This window comes from Antrostomus carolinensis, unplaced genomic scaffold (assembly GCF_000700745.2).
Source record: "Antrostomus carolinensis isolate BGI_N321 unplaced genomic scaffold, ASM70074v2 scaffold5901, whole genome shotgun sequence".
Lineage (NCBI taxonomy): Eukaryota > Metazoa > Chordata > Aves > Caprimulgiformes > Caprimulgidae > Antrostomus > Antrostomus carolinensis.
In genome coordinates this window covers 1-19,736 of record NW_010296215.1, presented here as the reverse complement: position 1 = coordinate 19,736, position 19,736 = coordinate 1, and the positions used below count along the sequence as shown (strand labels likewise).

Genomic DNA, 19,736 nt, shown 5'->3' with positions numbered 1-19,736 from the left:
GCCAGCTCCTCTCATCAATTCCCAAGGAGAGAAATGAAAGGGAGTTAACACCCTGGGAAGAGCTAAGCAACAGGAGGAAGAACTCTGAAGTGCAAATCAGCTCCAAATTCAAAGGAGTGGCTCTACCTCAGGTTAGACCTGACAGGGCTGTCCCTGAACAGAAAGGAGGTTCAAGATAAGACAAGAGTCAGAGCAGGAGCTAAAAGGCAGGATGAAAAAAAAATAGAGCAAATCATAATCCTTTCAGAGCCAACCTGCCTTGGGAAACTAAGGGCAAACTAAGAGAATTGTACTCTTGCAGCTGATTCATGTTTCTTATAATGGTTTCACCCTTCTCCCAGTGCAGTCCATTTAGCAGACACGATAACACTCTGATATTTCTTTCAGATAATCCTCTTACCTTCAAAGATGTCTTTGAATCAAGTGCAAATCAAGCAGGAAATCACCCTCCCACCTGGCCTCAGCAAAACCGTTTCAAAGGAAAGCCAAGAGCCTGTGCCATGCACTGAGCCAGTCCAATGTCCACAGCAACAATCTGAAGTCCAAGACCCAACACCTTGCCCAGAACCAGTCCCAGAAGTGGTGGCAAAATGCCCAGAAAAAACAGTGCCATTGCCAACACCGGTGGTGGAACCAGGCAAGGGAGAAACATCAGAGGTTGTTATACCCGAGTGTCCACCCCAGGAGCAACAGCAACAACAGCAATGCAAGTTACCACCAACTTTCCCAACTGTATCATGCCCTGAAGAGAAAGCAGAGTGCAAAGAGCTGCCTGTGCCAGACCCTGTTTCCTGCTCTGAACCAACTGCAAGTGTGCTGGAGAAGCAAGAGTGTAAGGAGATTCCTTTGCCAGTTCCTACTACCTTCTCAGAGGCTGCAGAATGTCCCCAAGAGAAGCAGCAATGCAAGGAGATCCCTGTGCCCATCCCTGTTGCATCCCCTGAACCTGCACAATGCCCCCAGGAGAAGCAGGAGTGCAAGGAGATACCTGTGCTCACCTCATGCCCTCCAGAGAAGCAGGAGTGTAAGGAGACCCCTGTCCAAATTCCTGTCCCATCCCCTGAACCTACACCATGTGCCCAAGAAAAACAGCAGTGCAAGGAGACCCCTGTCCAAATCCCTGTTCCATGCCCTGAACCTGCACCGTGTTCTCAGGAGAAGCAGCAGTGCAAGGAGATCCCTGTGCCCATCCCTGTCCCATCCCCTGAACCTACACCATGTCCCCAAGAGAAGCAAGAGTGCAAGGAGATCCCTGCGCCCACCCCATGCCCTCAAGAGAAGCAGGAGTGCAAGGAGATCCCTACTCCTTGCCCTGAGCCAGAGAAGTCCTCCCTTCCAGAGAAGTGTCCTCCCATCGAGCAGCAGCAGGTGAAACAGTCCATCCAGTGGCCACCAGCGCAGAAGTAATAACTTCCAACTGACAAGAGAGAAGAAGAAGAAGAAGAAGAAGAAGATTGCAAACCAAGACCTCAATGTCTCACAACCAGAGGTCATTTTCCCAACACTCTTTTATTTGCTGCAGAATGTCTGCTCAGAAGCTTCCAACTCCCCAACCCCAGCTAACGCTAACGTTGTCCTCTACTAACATCCGTCCTCTCACCGACACGTCGGGACAGTCACTAGATAACAAGGCTTCAAGCGATGTCATAGGCATGTGCGTTCAGCTTTCCCAGCAGCCTGAATTTCTACCCTCTCCCAAGCATCCCACTGGCTTTTAAAAGCCCAGAGAGAGAGAGACCAAAGAGCATGATGGCACGCACGAGTCAAGCTTCATTAAATCAAATATGCAAATTGAACCCAAATGCAGTTAGAGAACCTTAGAGCTCATCCTCCAGACTCATATGTTGCCTCCTGGTTTTCATGTTTTCCTCCCTGTAAGCCATCTCCCACTTTGCATTTAAGGGGTTTTTTGGCCTATTAATAGTAAGATTTGAGGTTTATGTAGAACCTGCTGCTCAGGGGTTCTGTATCATCAATCTGTAGCACTGAATATTTTATGCAATTAAAAAAAAATTAAAAATCCATTGGGTTCAAGGAAATAGAAAGATTTTTTATTATTATTAATTTTTTTGAACCAAAGAGCCATCACCTTTTAACAATCTGCTTAGCTGACTTGGTAGTAATCAGCACTTTCCTCAGAGAGCTCACCTTGGATTTTCCAGGATGTGTAAAAGAACAGCTGATGGAAAAAAATATAGAGATAATGAAATCCAATCCAGACATGTTTTGAAATAGATTAACCTCAGGCGTGGCTTCCATCTGGTAGACAGGATAAAGGAGGAAGCATCCACAGTGCTGTTTGAATTACACCCTGGAACATGTTTCACCACACAGCCTTGTTGCGTATGTGTTTGGTACTTATCTCTAATTATTTTAGGCTGATATTGTATCCAGGATTTATTTCACTGTGAAAATCGACAATAAAAATGACTTTGAATACCAAGTCGTGGAGAGTTTTACTAGCTGCTGTTTAAAAAGATGAAAAGGAGGCTCAGCTTGCAAGAGTCAGTCATTTTTCAGGCTCAGAGATGGGTGAATCAGGACTCAGAATTTCAGGGGCTCACAGGGGACCTGGGGTTCACTGCTGCTCTCCAGGTTAGAGAACTGCAGGAGCTGTAGAATCATAGTGATTGGAAAAGACCTTTAAGATCATCAAGTCCAACTATATCATAAAATCATCGAATGTTGTGAGTTGGAAGGGATGATGGAGTCCAACTCCTGTCCCTGCACAGGACAATCCCAACATTCACACCATGTCCCTCAGGGCCTTGGCCAAATGCTGCTGGAGTCTTGTCAGGCTTGGTGCCATGAGCACCTCCCTGGGGAGCCTGTTCCAGGGCTCCACCACCCTCTGCCTCAAGAACCGTCTCCTCATGGCCAACCTCACCCTCCCCTGCCACATCTTCCTGCCATTTCCTCTGCTCCTGGCATTTGTTGGTGGCCAGAGAGAAGAGATCAGCACCTGCCCCTCCTCTGCCCCTCGGGAGGAAATTCTAGACCCCCATGAGATCTCCTCTCAGTCTCCTCTTCTCCAGGCTGAACAAACCAAGTGACTTCAGCCTCTCCTCATACAGTTTCTCCCCTAAACCCTTCCCCAATGTTGTGTCCCTCCTCTGGACACTCTCCAGGAGCTTTAGATCCTTTTTCTCCTGAGGTGCCTAAAACCTCTAAGTACAAGTCAATATGAGCCTTTCCAAAACATTATCCCAAGTTGTCAGCTTCACCCATGTCCCTCTTTCCTGTATCTGTCTCAGTCCATGGGTTGCCTGATGGCAGTGAAACACTAATTGCACTAAAACACCACTCAGCAAGGCACCTCCTTCCAGAGCACAGCACATACCGAGCTGTCCCCATGGTCCATCTGCCCAATTTAACCACATTCACAGCCACTCCATGACCTTCAGCAGACATAACACATGGGCAGGTCTATGAGGCAGGTTGCAAGCACACCACAAACGAGTTTTTCCCACACTTCAGATGAGCCAGGAGAGATGTAATCTCACCAGGTTGGCCCTGTGCCTGTTAGATGGGTGTTAGATTCCTCCAACCTCATCATCTGATCACAGAATCACACCGAGCCACGTAGCTCCTGGTATGCAGAGCAAGCTTACACCTGTCTGCCAGGAACCAATATCAGATCACTCAACAGTTTCTGGATTTAGAATTTGCCTTCTCTACTGTACAGCTGACTGGAAATCAATTCGCCAAACCAGTATGTCATGGGGAGAAACCAAAACGTTCTCAATCTTCTTTTGGATCCTTTTAAAACACAAACTATTCGTCCTGAGCAAGCAAAAACTTTCCTTTCAGAGTTAAAAACTTCCAAAGACTATTTTTCCCTCTCAGCAGTTATAGTTGAGACTATAAAACCACAATTAATTGTTTTGATAGACCCACAAGAATATACTTCAGAACATTGTATCTTGCATGAAACAAGATTTTTTTTTTCCCCAGTTTGCTCCAGTTCAGGATGAAAACAACTTTCAGGATCACTCTGAGATGGGAAGCACATTGATCCTGACCCAGTTTTGACACCGAGGCAGCAGCTCTGCCCCAAAGGATCCTGAATTTTAATGGGTTTTTCTAGAAATTGGGATAATTTCATCTCCTGTTTGCTCAAGTAATTTCACATTTCTGGACTATTTAACCATCATATTAACAGCTGGAGGTTTGGGGAATCTGTTTCTTTTCCAAAATAAAAATGTGGACAAATAATTTCTTGGGAAATCTGGAAGGCAAGTGTGGATGGATCCCTGTGTAAGTGTGCCTTATACACAAGGGTACATCAAAAGGTAATTCCTTGGCTAATAAAAGAAAGCAAAAGAGATTGAATGACACTAGGAAAGTGAAAAAAAAAAAAATCAGGAAGCAAATAATGAGATAATTATCATTTTATTGTAGCATGTTCCAAATTAAAGATCAGAAGAAAATGGCCCCACAAGATTTATTTATTTTTTTTTTTTAACAGTAGAGGATGAATAAGAAAAAAAAAAAAATCAGGAAGCAAATAATGAGATAATTATCATTTTATTGTAGCGTGTTCCAAATTAAAGATCAGAAGAAAATGGCCCCACAAGATTTATTTTTTTTTTTTTAACAGTAGAGGATGAATAAATCAAAGTTAATGAATCACATCTCTTTGTAAAGTAATTTCTGCTTGCAAGCAAAGGAGGAGTGCTGCAAATTTTTCACTACTCCAGCAGAGTCAACAGACAGAAGGAGAGCTTGGAAATAAGCATTTGCATCTTCCATGGCACTTGGTGACCATGGCTCTTAGTGCTACTTCTGCTTTGGGCATTGCTGCTGCTGTTGCTGCTGGGGGATGCTCTTCACAGGACACTTGACTTGCCCTTTTGGAGCTTGGCATTGCTCCACACTCTTTGCAGGACATTTTTCCTGGCATTTTGAAGGTATTTGCTGCTGCTGTTTCTGCTGGTGGGAAGACATCTTTGCTAAGCCTGGAAAGAAAACCAAGGTGCCATTTCAGTTATTTGAAGCCCTACACACATCTCCTCTCTGGATATTACAGTTTCAGTCAGTTCTTCAGCTTTGACATCAAGAGCCACCAGTGAAGAGCCTTTAAAAGTTAATTCTACCAACAAAACCAGACACCAAAACTACTTGGAAATCCCTGAGGATGCTGCTGTTCAGACCAAATTTGTGTTGGTGACACCAGTTTGCTGTAGCTGCTCCCATATTGCTTTTCTGGGCTCCTGTCCCAGTTAACCTCCATGGAGATCAGCAACTCTGCTGAGGTCTCAGGGCATGCCAGTGTCTAAGCATAAATAAATAAAAGAGGCAAGCACCATCCTAACAAAGTTGTGATCCAAGTGGTTACAGAGGTGGAGAGAAGAGACACAATGAGAGGGGTTTTCCTTCTTCCCCCTCTGGTGACTATTTTTTTGAGCTTTCCAACTATGACAGACTAAGAAGCGTGTTGAGGTCAAGGAGAACCTCAGAGCAATATTTTAAACTAGGCAAAGAGGAGGAGAAAGCTGGTGACGTTTGAGTATTGCAAAGGGTTTTGATGAAGAAATTATTTCATAAAAATCCCTTCTAGCAACAGCCACATCTCTACTTTTAGGTCATTGAAAACCTGAGAGCAGGAGCCAGGTCTCTGGCTGTTAAATGAAGGTGGACTGTCCTCCTGCTCAGTGAGGAGATGATTTTATATATATATATATATATTAAAAAAAAAATGAAACTCAGACCCCTGGAGATCCAGGAGACTGCAGTGATCAGCCTATGGTTGCTCACCAAGCTGCTGGTAGATGCCATCCTTTGGTAGCTAATATTTGCTACCCAATGGTTATCTACAAGGCTTCTTATCAGTTGGAAAAAAGATGAGGGTTGGCAAGGGTTTGCTGGTCCAAAGAATCAGTAAGCCACTGTCTGAAGCCTCAGAAAGTCTTAAAATAACATAATATGGTTTTCACCTGCATGGAGGTGAAACTACCAGGGAGAAGATCTGAAACTGCTACTAGAGAAACAAAATAAAGAAAATTTCCCCTGTCTCCCAAGAAGAAGACACCAAAAACCCCCACCTCTATGGCTAAATACACATAGAAGGACTCACCTGGTATCTCCTGCTGTTGGAGGACAAGAAGAAGAAGCTACGCAGATTAATAAGGCTCCTCAATGGGAGGCTTTTATACGCTTTCAGAAGTCAGCCCCCGGGAGCTGATGACAACAGATTAACTTGATGACCAGAATCTTTCACAACCAGAACTTGCTCCACTGACACCTCCATACACCTGGACTTCAGTCAAGGTCTGTGAGAGATACCTCCTCTTTCAGGTGCGGGGGATTTGTTGTTTTTAATACAAGGCACACCCAATCTGGTAATAACTGGCTAATTTATTAATAATTCATCTTGTCCCGACCCTGGGCAATGATCCCACAACTGAAGTCAGATTTGAGAGATGGCTCAGATCCACTCTGGAGTTAGCAGAACATGTTTGGATAAAGTTTAGGTGTTTGCTGACAGTTTTGTCTGTGATCACCAGGACAGATCTCCAGCTGGCAGAAATCTGAGTGGAGTGGGGGAGATCTGTGTGCTGCATCCCAGCTCCTGGGAAGGGCAGCAGGTCTGTGTTTGGCAGCTTGTGTCCTTCATTATTTCCTTTCCCCAAAAGGGGAATTAAACATTTCATATTGCCAAGAAATTAGAAAGTTTTCCCCTTATTTTTCCTTGTTCTTTCACGTAGTTTTTCCCTGAAACAACTAGAATTTATTTTATTTTATTTTATTTTATTACAAACACTGGGTTTGGCTTGCTGAAGTTGTGGTGGAATTTCTTGAGGTTTGGGGATCATCCATGTTTCAGAAAAATGCTGATCCCTTTGAAATTCTTCCAAGGAAGGAAAAGAGTAAATGTTTCAACTGAAACCTTGTCTTTAGCTCTAATGGAAAAGTTAGTTCCAGTTTCCCTTGAGTATTCCTCAATGCTTTGCCCTCTGGGGGTCATATTCAACCCTATGAATTACAGCCCAGTCTCTACTACGGATGTGTGATACATGAAGAGATGATGGACATGGTTTCTACTGGGTATAGGAGAGCAGAAGGTGCTAATGGAAAGAACATCATCTCCATATCTTAATATCTATCATTCATGCTTGATTTACGAGGGGTTTTAATGACCCTGAGGCTGATATGGACCAAATGTCACTAATTTGTTGTAAATATCCAGGAGAATCTTAGCAATGCTCAGAACTAACCACAGGTGCATAGGAGAGCAGTGAGTCAGGGCTTTTGCAACACCTTTTCCTACAGGTGCAGGAAGCACGATGAGCACAACCCAACAGGTCTTTTCTGCCACTTCCTCTGGGGTTCTCAGAGCTGCCTGCTCCCAATTACAATTACTACGCTCACAGTAGAGAGGGAGGGAAGAAAAAGATGTTAAATGACTAACACAGCTGATAGAGGTGGATGAAGGTGCTTGGAAATCAGTCAGAGGTGACTAACTTATGGGATGGATCTCATTAGTTGTTGCATATGACCTCCTGACTAAGACTTTTTCCGTGCCTGAATGTGGGCACTGATGCTACACCTGCAAGCAGTTATTAACGAGGCAAAGTTCATCGTTGAGTCCCCAAAGATTTGGATTCAAGAGTAAGAATTAGAGGTGGACGTTCCTCGTCTCCCCCCTCCATTTTCCTGCTGTTGGATATCTGGTCCACCTACCCCTGCTTTGTCTCTCTGAACTGAAAGGTGTGTTCAGGTGTTGAATTTGTTTGCCTTACTGAGACGTGTTTTGCCCATCATGATTCCTGTTCGTTGGTGTCACCTTTTGGTGTTGACAGATAGAAGACAAAAAGGAATCTACTATCAAACTCTTTAGACCTGCACACAAGGTTTCATTAAAAGCTTGATTTGGTAACAGTGTTTACACACACCTAAATATAACTCTTTTCTTTGCTAGATTAGATGTTCTCCACCCTTGCTGTAATGATATGGTACGTGGATAGCAATTCTCTACATCCCAGACATGGAAATTGTGTGGCCATCACGGAGAGAGAGGTAAGCAAGTCACATGCCCAGTATGGCAGACAATGGGAGCATTATCCTTGAAACTCAACATTTAAATGTCTAAAACATCTCTCCAGAGCATGGGCCTCCTTCAATTTCAAAATTATGACACCAAATAAAGCAGATGATGCATTTATAAGTGAATTAAAGCACGATTGTACCTGCCAGACGTTAATGAACCTGAAGTGCCAACCGCTCAATCAGTCAGGGATGTGACTTCTCCTTGTTGCAGATGGGGAATGGATAGATAACAAGAGTGAGACCTGCCCAAAGCCACTCAAAGTATCTGCAGTAAACCTGGGAACAAAATTTGCAGTCTTGCAGGGCTTGGACCTGTTCCTGAACCACAAAAAGATTCATCTCCCGAAGCCAAATGCCCTACTTCCTATATTGAGTCAGTGAGGATCATGGGAAGAATTCATTAAAAAAAACAACAACATTTTCATCTTCATCAGAACGTTTATAAGAAATAATTAAAATCTTAGCAGGAACATTTCAATTTCTTCTTTCTTAGATTTGGGGCTTTCTTGCACTTCAATTTCCCTTTTAAAAGTTTCTAAGATTTGCCTCCAAAATCTAGAGATATAAAGATCAAAATTCTATCATTAATAAAGGTGAAAATTAAATTTCTATCATTGTTTTCAAGTAGGACAAAGCTACTTCTTTTAATTTTCTTTTTTATAGCTGTCAGGAAAGTATTGACTGGCTGATGCTTTGTTTATGGTATTAGAAGACATTGATCCATGCTCTCATGCATGCTGTCTCTGTTTACAACACTGCACCATTGCAGGAACAAGTCCTCCACAACCATAACAGCTTTTAGAAGCTAAACCAAAGGAAGAGGTTCTTGGATCCAAAAACATGGAAACGAGGAGATGAAAGCAAGACAAAAGACACATGATGCCATCAATGGTCAATTTTTATTGCTGCACATAGATATTAAAAGAGGACATATATGAAAAGACAAGATGAGAATTAAAGAACAGAAGGGGACATATCTTCCAACATCAACTGCTTCCAGTTCAGCCATTGCTAAATAACTTCCCAAGACGCCCAGCAGTATAATGTTGGCCAACTGCAGTTAACAAGCAAAAGGTGCTGAGATAGCAGTAGCAGAAATATCATGGGAAGCAAAAATACAGGCTGGAAACATCTTGGAAATATTTTCCAAGACAAAGAGAGCATTTGGGGTAAGCAGGTCAGGAGATGTCTCGGTACGTCGCAGGTGGGTCTGTAACCTTGTTTTTCATTCCATGGATCCTCATGAGCTGATGGTTATTGCAATGCACCAGAGCTGCATGCAAAGCTCATGCGTTGAAGTGATCAGCATCGGCGAGAGCACGGTTCCAGACACACCGTCTCGCAAGACTCAACGCACTTGGTGGTGCACACCTCCACGCAGGGGGCTTGGCAGGGCTCCACGCACTTGGTGGTGCACTTGGTGACGCAGGGCTCTACGCACTTGGTGGTGCACTGGGTGACACAGGGCTCCACGCACTTGGTAACACACTGGGTTGGGCATTGAGTAGGACACGGCTTTACACAGACATCGATGCACTTAGGGGGACAGACCTCCACGCACTCGGTGACACACTGGGTTGTGCATTGAGTAGGACACGGCTTCACGCAGACATCGATGCACTTAGGGGGACAGACCTCCACGCACTGGGTGCTACAGGGCTCCACGCACTGAGTGGTACAAGTCGTGGTGCACTGGGTGGCACAAGGATCCACGCATTGGGTGGTACAAGTCGTGGTGCATTGGGTGGCACAGGGCGTTGGGCAAACCTCCACGCAGGGCGTGGGGCAGGGCTTCACACAGATGTTGCTGCAGGGATCCACGCAAACCTGCTGGCAGGGCTCCACGCACTTGGTGCCTTTCTGTGCACAAACGGGAGGGGGCACGCAGGGCTGTTTGCGCTGCTCGTAGTAAGACATCCTTGTGAAGGTGCTGGTAAAGCTAAAGACAAAGATAAGAAGAGATAGAATCATAGAATCATGGAATCAGAGAATGGTTTGGGTTGGAAGGGACCTTCAAAGATCATCTAGTCCAACCCCGCTGCAGTCAGCAGGGACATCTTTACTAGAGCAGGTTGCTCAGAGCTCCATCCAATCTGACCTTGAATATCTCCAAGGATGAAGCCTCCACTACTTCTCTGGGCAACCTGTTTGAATGATCTACCTTGAGCTAAAATTCACAACATGAGCTCTTAAAACATAGATAGCAGTGAGCTGGTGGACTGAGAAAAGAATTGTTAGAAAAAAATTGCCTGTGTGAATGATTTCTGGATTCAGACATACGCAACTAACGCTGCCAGATTATTCCTTCCTTCCTTGGGAACCTGCAAACATCACTGTCAGGAAGACTAGAGCCATAAACCCTGAATTTTATAGAACTGCACACAGTTAAACTTTGTAGAGGCCATAACGTGAAAATAGCTCATTTCCTTATTTTCTTAATTAAATCAGCAGAGGTTCCATCTTTTGCTTATCAGTTCTTCAGTTCCTCACTCACACCCCAGAGCGCATCTCCCTTTGTGTAGATGTTGAGCTGCTGCTAACGCCTGAGGATAAAGCCCAAAGACCACAAATTCACACTCTATCCCAAATCTTCCAGCTACCTATCGTCATTAGAGTCCTATCAAAATTAATAGGCTCATCCTTTCATAAAAGAAGAGTTGGCCCAGAGGTTGCAGCTCCTGTTTCCAATTCATTTCCTCATCTTGACTTCTCCCAGATGTCTCCTGCAGCTTTGCCCTCAGGTATTCTGCAGCTTCCTTCTTCCAAATAATGCTTCTTCCCACCCAACTCTTTTGAAGTCCCCAAACTTACTCTGCAGCATCCACTAATTTATTTAATTTCCAGGCTTAATGAGGTATGGAAAAAATTAACAAAGATAGAATATGAAGGAGAAGAGGCAGTCAGTTTCTGAAGAGGTGACAGGACATTTGCAAGCTACTTAAGGAAGAACAAACTCTAAATAAGAGTCAAACATCCTCTCCGTCATTCCAGTCCAAATCCTGGAATAGAAACACTAGAAGCAAAGCTCTCCTGTAATCAGTAACACATTTTCTTAACCAGAATAACCAAGTAACAACAACCATCGCATTATTCCCTGATAAATCCAAGACTTACCAGTTCACCAATGCAGATGAGTGAGGGAGAAGCCAAATAAACTGGTGTGAGCATCAAAATGCAAACCTTTTTATATGGGTTGCATGGCGTCATCTCCGGAAACAAGGGAGCCCAGGGGTATGGACACCTGACCACTAACTACCTGAATAGGCTCCACCTAGACATGCTTTACATATTTGTTTACATCCTAATTTTTGATGGAAACCCTCTTCCAGGAAAAGCATGTGAGCTTGAGCAAATTCCGCTTCCACCTAATACCAGAGTCAGGTGGTTCCCAACAGGAATGACACAGTAATTAAAAATATCAAGCATCAGATTAATTGCTCTTCAAAAAAAGATTTAATACGACGCTTGGATATTTTCATCTCCTTATTTCCATAAACATCTGAATGATACCTTGGGTGGTTTTTCTTTTTCAATGCAGTGAGAAAGGATTGCTATTATTAGGGAAAACGAGCAATTGATCTCATTTACGATGAGAAATAGCTTGTCCTCATTCTCATGGTAAGAAACAACTAATCCTACAGCGCTTCCACAAACTGTTTCTCTAATATATTTTAACCATTCAATACACCCAACCCATTCCTCTTCACCTTCTATCAACAATGTTCATGCTTGACAATGCCAATGGGGACACAACTCCAAGTTACCTTGAGGATTTCTTCACGCCATTCAGGGGAAAGTAAAGGGACATTGATTTTAAAGGTATTTTTCACTGCCAGAGCAGTGTAAAAATCTTTAGTTTCCATGGAATTTAGGCCCAGGACTCCATATTAGCATATTGAAGCCTTTCGTTGATCATGAGATCTCAATTAGCTCCACAGTATGGAAAATCTTTATTTCTCTGAGATATTCCAATCACGGATGTGGAATGTGATCATCAGACTACATTTAGGTGACCAAATTCCTCAATGAGATCACTTACACAAATGCTAAATGGGCAAAAAAAAAAAAACCAACAAAACCCAATCCCCAAAAACCAACCAACTCATTGAGCACAAGCAGTGCATCCTGTTTACACTGGAAACCAGGAGTCCCACTGGAGAGTTGCTGGTATTGGCACTGGTTCCTTTCTAGTGTTTGCATGGGGAAACTGGGATTCCTGTCCTAAACCCATGTGAGTGGATGGATTTGCATTGCTCTTGACATCCTCCTAGAAGCACCTCATGGTTCATTTAGTCTTTCTGCTTCTCTTCCTTTGCTGGAGAGACTCACTTGTCCCCTCAAGACCCATACTGCTGCACTGGTGGCTTTTATAGATGATAGGAAGAAATTCAATAGGGACTTGTACAGTGTGGTTTGCTTGTCTTAGACATCTGCGTCAGGGTGAGGAGAAACTCCCATGTCTGCATCAAATAGACCTTGCAGATTGTAAAATGAACAGAGAGCAACAAGCTCAGATTTAGGCGTCTAATATTTTGAGAGATTGATCTCTCCCCATCTTCTCCTCCTAGACCTAACCCTGCTGGGTGATGCTCAGCAAGCAATTATCCTCCAGTATTTTTAGATGCCCTCATAGCAACAGGCTCCAACACTTATCTTGTTGAGGAGTTTCTCATAATCCGGTTTGTACAGTTCTTCACGCTTCCCTAGAGCTCCAGGCTCACCTCGGAAACCAATGTTGAGGACCGGTCCTACGTCTCCATTTCTATAGTGGGTTATGGTATTACCCTGTTGTTATATTTGATTAGCAAGAAATGGTAATGACTTCTAAGAGAAATAGACATTTTAGGAGATATAAATTGATCTGCCTTTGTCATATGTGGGAACATCTGAGGGCTGGATTATTATTCTTAATTGACACTTATTTGTGGATCTCTACTATATTTATGAGCAATTCAGTCATTTGACTGGTCACATTAACGTCCGTGAGTCAGGACCCCACAGCAACATCCTTTCGTGGCCACCCTGCTTTGGCAAAAAAAACTGAAAAGAAGTGATTTCCGAAATCTGACACTTCTGGAATCTTATTTAATTAACATGTGTTAAGGTCTCCTGCAGAACCAGAGGCTGATGTGATGGGTAGTGCTTCGATAAAAAGAGCAGGACAGTGAAAAGCTGAATCAGAAGAGATTCCTGGAGCCCAGGAGATTATAAACTCCCCTACCCAGAGGTTTATCTAGTGCTGCAGAAGAGAAGTCTCCTTAGCACCTGGTGCTCAGGAGAATATTTCCTAAAAAGTCAATAAAAAAGAATATGGGCACACTTTTTGGTTTCAAATAATCCAAGATTTCATGTTTCACCACCAAAAGACCTACCAAAGATGGAGGGACATCAAGGTTGGGGCCATTTGCTTACAGCTTGAAAATTTGCCTGCAGACCTGAGACACCGCATGGTCACAGAGTCATGATTGTTCACGTGAATATAGAACTTCAGGATGTGCAGATGACATGATTTTTTGATGGAAACATCTCAAATTGAGTTTTTTCCCTGTACAGATGTTTGAATACGCACCATTGTGGGCTGTTCAACTGAATTTCTGCTAGAAAAACTGGTTATTTCATAAACTGATTAACACTTTGCTTTAAAAATACGACACTTCTGAATTTCTTTACGTTCTTTGCTTTACCTAAAAGCTTCCTAAGTGAGATTTTTTTTCCTCTGTGGCATCCTGCACTCATTGGCATCAGGGATTTTGTTTTCCTTATGTGTAGCATCCCATATAGTACATGACCCACGTTTTGGTGAGCAAAGCATTTTCACAGAGATCAAGGATTCTCCTCATATTCTCAGCATGGTCCTCCGAGCCCTAATCTCCTGCATTTTGTCACAATTAAATATTAAAGTTGGAGGCTTCATTACACCCAACTTTCCCCTCTCATCATTCCCTACCACAACACTTAGGGAAGGTGTGAAGATGTGATCCAACACCAAGGGTTGCTTCTTGGTGGGGTTTGGTTTGGAGGTTGCTGATCCATCACTTCAGCTTTGGAAATCATCACATAGCTGAGATACCAGGAGGTTGAGTACAGAATGCAATTAGCCTCACATGAAAACAAGTGGCTTGTCTACTCCATGCCCTAAGGACAATTTGATTAAGTAATTAGATCATTACTTCTAGGCTTGAGAGGAACCCCAAGACGGCACTATCTGTCTCTTTTCCTGTTTACTCAGGAAGGTGAGTGCTCAGTGAAGAATGATAAGTGAGCATCTGAATGCAATTAAAGGTGAAAAAGAGGAACTAGCTGTGGTAATTAAATAAAAAACCAACCAACCCTTATCTCTTTTAATTTTTGTCTTCTGATTATTGCAGATAGTTGCTTTGATTTCCCAATATTTTACAAGGGGAATCTAGCTTTCCTTAGGATTTTTTTTATATTAAATAAATAAAACTGTGGCCTGATCTTTGAGGAACACATTTTTAGAGCTCGGAGCACATTGCCTGACAGAACAAGAACTGTGGGTCTCCAATATTTGCTTATGCTGAAGAGCAATTTTGTTCCCTAACTGTTCTAACAGTTTCACAGATGTAGTACAAACATTCAGGTGTTCAGGAAGGAAAGATCTTTGTTTCTCTTCCTACGGCACAATCTTGTGATGTTCACCTAGAAATGAAGAGTCTGCTCTCTGCTAATGGTGTCGGCCTTTTAAAATCTGAATTTCTAAGTTGATATGAAGGATTAAATAGAATGCAAGCATCGTGCCATCAGAAGGATGTTACAGAAATAAGAATTGATGAGAAAAAAATTATCTGAATGCCATTTTCTCCACCTGCAGTTTCTTATTTCCCCAGAAGATCCTGCCATTTGATTTAGGAGCAGGAGTAAAGGAAATGGTTGCTTGCACAGAACCTTTTCATGAGTTTTGAAGGAGTTTTGGAGTCAAAACAGATCTCCACAGAGGTGATTAGGAAGCCTCTAATGATTTGGAATTTCCATTCTGTAGCATTTGTGCTTAGGTCATGCTTAAAGCACTCACCGAAGTCCAGATATTGTGGCAAAAGCCAAGGTCTGCCACGACCTACTGAAAGAGGAAGACACAACCAGAAGAGCTATGAAGGTGGAATGATGAGAGGAGGACACAACAAGAAGAGCTATGAAGGTGAAATGATGAGAAGAGGACACAACAAGAAGAGGTATGAAGGTGGAATAATGAGAGGAGGACACAACCAGAAGGGCTGTGAAGGTGGAACGATTTGTGTGAGGCCGGATCTCCCCAACCCACGTGCACTGCCACATCCGTTGGGTCTGATTTATCATGTCCCACTGTTGGTCAGACTCATCTACTAGAAAAAGTGAGACAGTGATAATTGTAGGTTAGTCAACCAGCCATGTGACCTGGGGCATCTTTAAAGAAGGAGACAGTGGGTGCTTGGAGACGAAGCTGCGCCTACATCTGCTGTTTCAGCAGCTGGGCTGGCTTCCCCCCAACTCTGCTTCTCCATCTCTCCTCCCTTCTGCAGTTGCTGCTAAACCCAATCCCACTCTGCACCATCTCTGCTCTGGAAACCTGCAGAGCACAACCCCTTGGGTGACTTTGAGTCCCCAAGGATGTTCTTTACTCCTGGGTGAGCAATTTTCAAACAAATGTGGTGCTAAGGAGGAAGCATTGGGATCATCTTAGCAGATATTCATGGAGGGTTACCAAAACCATCCAAGAAAAATCATCCACCTCGCTAATACTGACAACATTTCTGCAGAATTCAGTGGTGGGGGAATCTGTGTCATCTCCTTAACTGATGAGACTCACCCAATTGCCACCAGAGACAAGGAAATAGAACTCAGTTGCAAAAAGCTGAGATAGAACCTCTTACACATGGGTGACAAAGTCACGAGGCACAATCTCCCAGACCTGCTCATCTTCCCCTCGTTAGTGGCTCGTTTACCCACTGCTTGTCATGGGACATTTAATTTCAGCCTGCAGGATGCAGACACAGCTGCCCCTGAGCTCCTCCAGCTTTAGAGGAGCACTTCAGCACATGGTTGGGTTTTCAAAGCTTTTACAAAACTATAGGATAGAGGTGCTTCCTCATCCTCTCTCCCAGTAATGATCTGGAATATAGACCTACTGGACCCAGTCCAGAGGCCACAAGGATGATCCAAGGGCTGGAGCAGCTCTGCTATGAGGACAGGCTGAGGGTTGGGGCTGTTCAGCCTGGAGAAGAGAAGGCTCCGGGGAGACCTTCTAGTGGCCTCCCAGTACCTGAAGGGGCTCCAGGAAGGCTGGGGAGGGACTTTGGCCAAGGGCAGGGAGTGACAGAACAAGGAGAAATGGTTATAAACTGGATGAGAGTAGATTGAGATTAGGAAGAAGTTCTTCACTGTGAGGGTGGTGAGACACTGGCCCAGGTTGCCCAGAGAAGCTGTGTCTGCTCCTCCCTGGAAGCGTTCAAGGCCAGGTTGGATGAGGCTTTGAGCAACCTGGTCTAGTGGAAGGTGTCCCTGCTGCTGGCTCATGGAACTAGATGATCTTTAAGGTCCCTTCCAACCCAAACCAGTCTAGGATTCTATGATCCCAGAGAAGGTCCCAGGTCTCCAGCTATTGCCTTAGACCTTCCCATGTTTAGGGCGGGCCCTGCCACTCTACAGAAGAAATGAAAAGGAGAAAGTGTGAGTCTGGGGGAACGCAAAGGTGAAGGAAACACCTGCAGACAGCTGATGTCAAGATCACTTTTTTTTTGTTTTTTAATTGCTTCATACAAGAAAAGGAGAAGATGGCAGGAAAGAACAAACGAGGAAGTTCCTCCATCCATATCAGTGCAAAGAAGAATTGTAGACTCTCTCTCCCGGGCAATATTCCCGGGGGCACAATATCGATTGGTTACAAGTTACAAGGAAAAGTGACGTTCTTGAGGTGAACACAGCAGAAATTATGCAGAACATAAGGAGAACTGCTCGAGGATTGACTCTTCCTGGGACAGGAAGGACACTAGGAAAGCAAAGATGTGAGGAAGACGTTGGTAGGTTCAGGGATCTGCAAACCATTTTCATTCCTTAGATTTTGGAGACATCAAAGAGTCTCTGCAGAATGGGGTGGGGGGGTCCCCTCGCAGCTGCCACCACAGGAGCCCCCACGTGTAGCCCCTCAAGGAGCCACGCATTTACGACAGCAGACATCTGCACAGGAGATGGAGTAGCGCTGGCCACAGGGAGGAGAACATACACCCACGCACTGTGGGGTGGCTTGTGTCACACAGGAGGTGGGACAGGAATCCACACACTTGGTAACAGCCTGAACACCCTCACAGCAGGGATCTACACACGTGGTGGTGCACTTGGTCACTTCTTGACAGCAGGGATCCACGCACTTGGTCACATCTTGGCAACAGGGATCCACACACTTGGTCACATCTTGGCAACAGGGATCCACACACTTGGTCACATCTTGGCAACAGGGATCCACACACGTGGTGGTGCATTTGGTCACATCTTGGCAGCAGGGATCCACACACTTGGTCACTTCTTGGCAGCAGGGATCCACACATGTGGTGGTGCACTTGGTCACATCTTGGCAGCAGGGATCTACGCACGTGGTGGTGCACTTGGTCACTTCCTGACAACACTGATCCACACACGTGGTGGTACATTCACTCACACCTCCACAGCATGGATCTACACATCTGGTCACTTCCTTGCAGCAGGGATCCACACATCTGGTGGTGCACTTGGTCAGTTGCCCACAGCATGGATCCACACATGTAGTGCATCTGGTTACATATCCACAGCATGGATTCACATATCTGATGGCACATTTCCTCACCCCTCCACAGCATGGATCCACATATCTGGTGATCACTTCTCTACAGCATGGATCTACACACCTGGTGATGCACTTGGCCACCTCTCTGCAGCATGGATCCACACACCTGGTGGTGCACTTGGTCACTTGGTCACAGCATGGATCCACACACCTGGTGGTGCACTTGGTCACTTGGTCGCAGCATGGATCCACACACCTGGTGGTGCACTTGGTCACTTGGTCGCAGCATGGATCCACACACCTGGTGGTGCACTTGGTCACTTGGTCGCAGCATGGATCCACACACCTGGTGGTGCACTTGGTCACTTGGTCGCAGCATGGATCCACACACCTGGTGGTGCACTTGGTCACTTGGTCGCAGCATGGATCCACACACCTGGTGGTGCACTTGGTCACTTGGTCGCAGCATGGATCCACACACCTGGTGGTGCACTTGGTCACTTGGTCGCAGCATGGATCCACACACCTGGTGGTGCACTTGGTCACTTGGTCGCAGCATGGATCCACACACCTGGTGATGCACTTGGTCACTTGGTCGCAGCATGGATCCACACACCTGGTGGTGCACTTGGTCACTTGGTCACAGCATGGATCCACACATTTAGTGGTGTATCTGGTGACACCTCCACAGCATGGATCTATGCATCTGGTGGTACATCTGGTCACAGCTCCACAGCATGGATCCACACATTTAGAGGTGTATCTGATGACACCTCCACAGCATGGATCTATGCACCTGGTGGTGCGTTTGATCACTTCTCCACAACATGGATCAAAGCATGTGGTGGCACATCTGGTCACAGGTCCACAGCATGGATCTACACATCTAGTGGTGCACTTTCTCACTTCCTCACAGCATGGATCTACACATCTGGTGGTGGTGCACTTGGTCACTTCTTTGCAGCATGGATCTACACATCTGGTGGTGCACCTGGTCACTTCCTTGCAGCAGGGCTCCACACACTTCGTGGTACACTTGGTCACTTCCTCACAGCATGGGTACATCTGGTCACAGCTCCACAGCATGGATCCACACATTTAGAGGTGTATCTGATGACACCTCCACAGCATGGATCTATGCACCTGGTGGTGCGTTTGATCACTTCTCCACAACATGGATCAAAGCATGTGGTGGCACATCTGGTCACAGGTCCACAGCATGGATCTACACATCTAGTGGTGCACTTTCTCACTTCCTCACAGCATGGATCTACACATCTGGTGGTGGTGCACTTGGTCACTTCTTTGCAGCATGGATCTACACATCTGGTGGTGCACCTGGTCACTTCCTTGCAACAGGGCTCCACACACTTCGTGGTACACTTTCTCACTTCCTCACAACACGGATCCACACATCTGGTGGTGGTACACTTGGTCACTTCCTCACAGCACCGATCTTCACATTTGGTGGAGCACTCGGTCACTTTGCCACAACACGGGTCCGCACACGTGGTGGTACATTGGGTCTCTTCCTGACAGCACTGAGGCACACACGTGGTGAGCCCAAGGTAGCACGGATCCAGCAATCTGGCAATCTGTGTCGCACCAAGGTTACCCAGGTTCACGTAAGTGGTGGTACCTCGAGGGATCCCAGAGCAGCAGCAGGGATCCACACGTGGAGGTAAGCACTGGATGTTACAGACGGTGCCACAGGGATCCAGACATTCTCTCACGGGAAAACTCTTCACCAGGACGGTGGGAGGTGGAAGGCAGAACTGTCTCAGTTGACAATCATTTTGGCCTTGCATCTTTGAGGGAAGGGGAATGTCTGAAAGCAGGAAAGGAATAGGCTTTGTGAAAAATATTCAGCTTTCTCCAGGCTATTTTTTATATTTATATTTTCTATTTTAAATATTTTTTATATTTGTAATAT

General features: G+C 45.0%; 3 protein-coding genes across 3 annotated transcripts; 1 reads left to right on the top strand and 2 right to left on the bottom strand.

Annotated features, from left to right (window-relative positions):
• Positions 1-408: 408 nt before the first annotated feature.
• On the top strand, positions 409-1,407 carry LOC104532880 (keratinocyte proline-rich protein). Its single transcript, XM_010178197.1, has one exon. It carries the CDS (start codon positions 409-411, stop codon positions 1,405-1,407), a length of 999 nt encoding a protein of 332 aa, XP_010176499.1.
• A 7,944-nt stretch (positions 1,408-9,351) lies between these two features.
• LOC104532879 (proline-rich protein 9) lies at positions 9,352-9,966 on the bottom strand. The gene has a single exon (XM_010178196.1). The coding sequence runs from the start codon at positions 9,964-9,966 to the stop codon at positions 9,352-9,354; it is 615 nt and encodes a 204-aa protein (XP_010176498.1).
• Positions 9,967-17,188: 7,222 nt separating this feature from the next.
• On the bottom strand, positions 17,189-19,611 carry LOC104532878 (keratin-associated protein 10-4-like). The gene is made up of 3 exons (XM_029087524.1): positions 19,033-19,611; positions 18,702-18,868; positions 17,189-18,521 (listed from the first exon to the last, which is right to left on the bottom strand). Exons 1-3 carry the CDS (start codon positions 19,609-19,611, stop codon positions 17,189-17,191), a joined length of 2,079 nt encoding a protein of 692 aa, XP_028943357.1.
• Between the last annotated feature and the right edge of the window lie 125 nt (positions 19,612-19,736).